This window comes from Trichechus manatus, unplaced genomic scaffold, assembly GCF_000243295.1.
Source record: "Trichechus manatus latirostris isolate Lorelei unplaced genomic scaffold, TriManLat1.0 scaffold00026, whole genome shotgun sequence".
NCBI lineage: Eukaryota > Metazoa > Chordata > Mammalia > Sirenia > Trichechidae > Trichechus > Trichechus manatus.
The window spans coordinates 7,880,322-7,883,072 of NW_004443962.1; the positions used below are offsets into that span (position 1 = coordinate 7,880,322).

A 2,751-nucleotide genomic window follows, 5' to 3' on the forward strand; every position below is an offset into this window, starting at 1 on the left:
GGGAGAGAATGGTTAGCCCTGCATGCGTACATGCCTGCATGCGCTTTCACCCTGACCCATCAGAGCAGAGGGCAATGGTGGTCCAGGGGCCAGCATAAACACTCCTTCAGTCTTTTATGGGCATGACTGTGGGAGTAGAAAGCTGAGTGTCCTGACCTTGCTCTGACTTCATGTTTGTCTGTTAAGTTAGGGGGACAAGTTTTCATCAAAGAAGCTTCTTCTTGTCTAATCTAAGAGTGACTTAGGTTTTGTCTTCTGAGGTGAAAAAAATCAACTAAATGCAATTAAGAAAGCTATAACAATACTCTTGTTCCTCTTCTGGGGAATGCAGAAAAAGAGCTTAAGTCTGTTTGAAAATCCAAGTTATTATGTTTTTGACCTCATATTCCTACTCGTGGGAAATTATTCCAAGGGCAGAAGTCAAAATAATAAATGCCGTATATACAAAGTGGTCAGTAGCAGCATTATCTAGAGTAACAACAAAATTGGAAAAAACCTAGGATGTTCCAAATGGGGGCTGGTCAAGCAAGTTTGTTATACTTCATCAAATAATTGAAATAGTCTCCAACAGTAGTTATAAAGGTAAAGTAAATAAGACTTCGGGAAATGACAGTAAATAAAGCGTGCATATTCTAATTGTAAAAGTAAAACACACAAGTATATGAATGAAGATTAGACAGAAACACGGAGGATTGAAATAATCACACCACACTCAACGGGTGAACTTTTAAAAACTCCTTTTACGCTATTGTTTACACTATTGTTTTAATTAATTCAACTCTATTTGCTTGATATTCTGAGGCTCACTTCCCTCCCAAATACTCCGGAAAGACAAATGCATGGAAATCGAACAAACAGGCACTGAGGAGGGTTAATGTGTCTACAAAGGGACTGTTGCCATCTACCCTATTCCTGGCTAAGAACAAGTCTACACAAACATCTGGGGGTAAGTCTGCATTCTCAGTTAAAAATTATCCAGAAACAACATAACATCCTTTTCCCCAAAACAAGCTGTGTTGGAGGGAACTAGAGAAGGGTTCGTGACCTTTACTTATCTCATGCAAGCGGGTACCTCCGTGTCGAGGGCTTTGTGGGATGGCAGATGATGTGACATGAGTGTCCTACTCCCTGCACACAATCACTGTTTATAGAACACTTTACAAGGATAGGCTTCTGGGGACATAAGCATTCTCGTTCTTGTTCCCATCTCAAGGTGAAGCACAGGCATTTCTGCCTCTGGGAACCCAGGGTGGGCATGACGCCAAGCTTCCTACTACTTTTCTTCCCAACAGCCCAGAGTTAGAGAGCTGGCCCTGGAGACCACGGTTACCTACATCATCTTAGGAAGGGCCCTACCTGTGAGCCTCCCTTGCCTGAGTTACATGGGAGTTACACGTGCAGGGACCACATCTTAGTCATCGATCTGTTCGTAGAATCTGACCCTCTAGTCTAGCACACAGAAAGATGTCAATTAATGTCTGTGAATTAATGATCCAAATGTGAAGAAACAGAATTAAAATAAGAAGTGGGATGTCACCAGAAACTTCTGAAACATCTGCACAAAGTACTTTGTGAATAATATCCTAGGCAGTGGTATGCAGACTTCCTCCCTGCCTACAAACACTGGGACCACCACCCCAGAGGAGGCTGCCCACAGCAAGGTAGAGTGCTACAGAGTACAAGGAGTCCCCACGGGGACGGCTAAGCAAGCAATCGCTGCCACCACCACAACAAAATGACACTCTGAAAAGCAAATGGGAAGTATAATAAAAAAACTGAAACCACCACTTCAACCACTAGAGTCCAAGAGGACCAGCAACACCAAGGCAAGAAAAATTCAATGAAGTGAAAGCACGGCTTGTAAGGAAAGTGAGTGTCAGAGAACACCAACTAGCTCCAAGCCTCGAATCGGCAGCTGGAAGCACAACCAACCTGAGCCTCTAACTCCAAAACACTCGAGATGACTACTTTTCATTTACAGGCAAGTTGCACATCGACATTTCAGATACCAGTGAGCCTCCGCCATGCAAGTGAGTCAGAGAATTTTATAAAACAAAGAAGCTGGGCAACTTGAGGTATTAGATTTGTCCACCGTTGACAGCAACCTTCCCTTAGCAGCATCTCCATTCCTCCTTGTCCCCAAAGCACTTCTGCCTCATCTTATGAATGCAGAATTATAACAGCACTGGGCTTGAAAAGAAGTTACCATTATTTGGATTTTTTAGAGTTTAGTACAGGGAAAACAATCAACTAAAATGTAGGTGGTATAGGTAGGTATAACAAAATGATGACAACCTCGGACTACCTTAGATTGCTTTTTTAAATATCCAGTTCCTGCTGGGATCTGCTGCTTCCAAAGACAGAGCCATGGCCCTTTATCAGCAGGACAAGAGCCCAGGCAGATTTCCACTTTAAGAATTCTGCACACACTCTGACCCTGCCCAGAATGAAGTCAGACCTCCAGGGTTGAGGAGAGGGGACACCATGTTCACTACCAAATACAGACAGAATCGATATCACCATGGACTCACATGGGCTAAGAGATAAGGGAGAGAGAGTGATACCACCCTGCCATACACACAAAGAAATCACAGGCATTACACATTGCTCTTTCAAGAGAGAAAGTACGGAAATCCCACCATCTCATCCTGTGCAGGGTCATTGTCAAAGATCTTCATAGGCGGGGGGAGGGGGGTATGTGACTCTTCATCTGGTTCGTCTTCACCCCAAACTTTCTTGCTCTTCTAGAAC

The 2,751-nt window shown here is 43.6% G+C and overlaps 1 protein-coding gene across 3 annotated transcripts in view; it reads right to left on the bottom strand.

Moving 5' to 3' along the window:
* KALRN (kalirin RhoGEF kinase) overlaps positions 1-2,751 on the bottom strand; it is a 789,193-nt gene that overhangs the window by 80,321 nt on the left and 706,121 nt on the right. For 2 of the 3 annotated variants that reach the window (XM_023728787.1, XM_004373615.1), the window contains exon 3: positions 2,640-2,744. In XM_023728787.1, coding sequence (XP_023584555.1) covers positions 2,640-2,744 — 105 coding nt within the window. The remainder of the gene's footprint in view (positions 1-2,639; positions 2,745-2,751) is intronic. The other variant, XM_023728788.1, reaches the window with a different exon arrangement.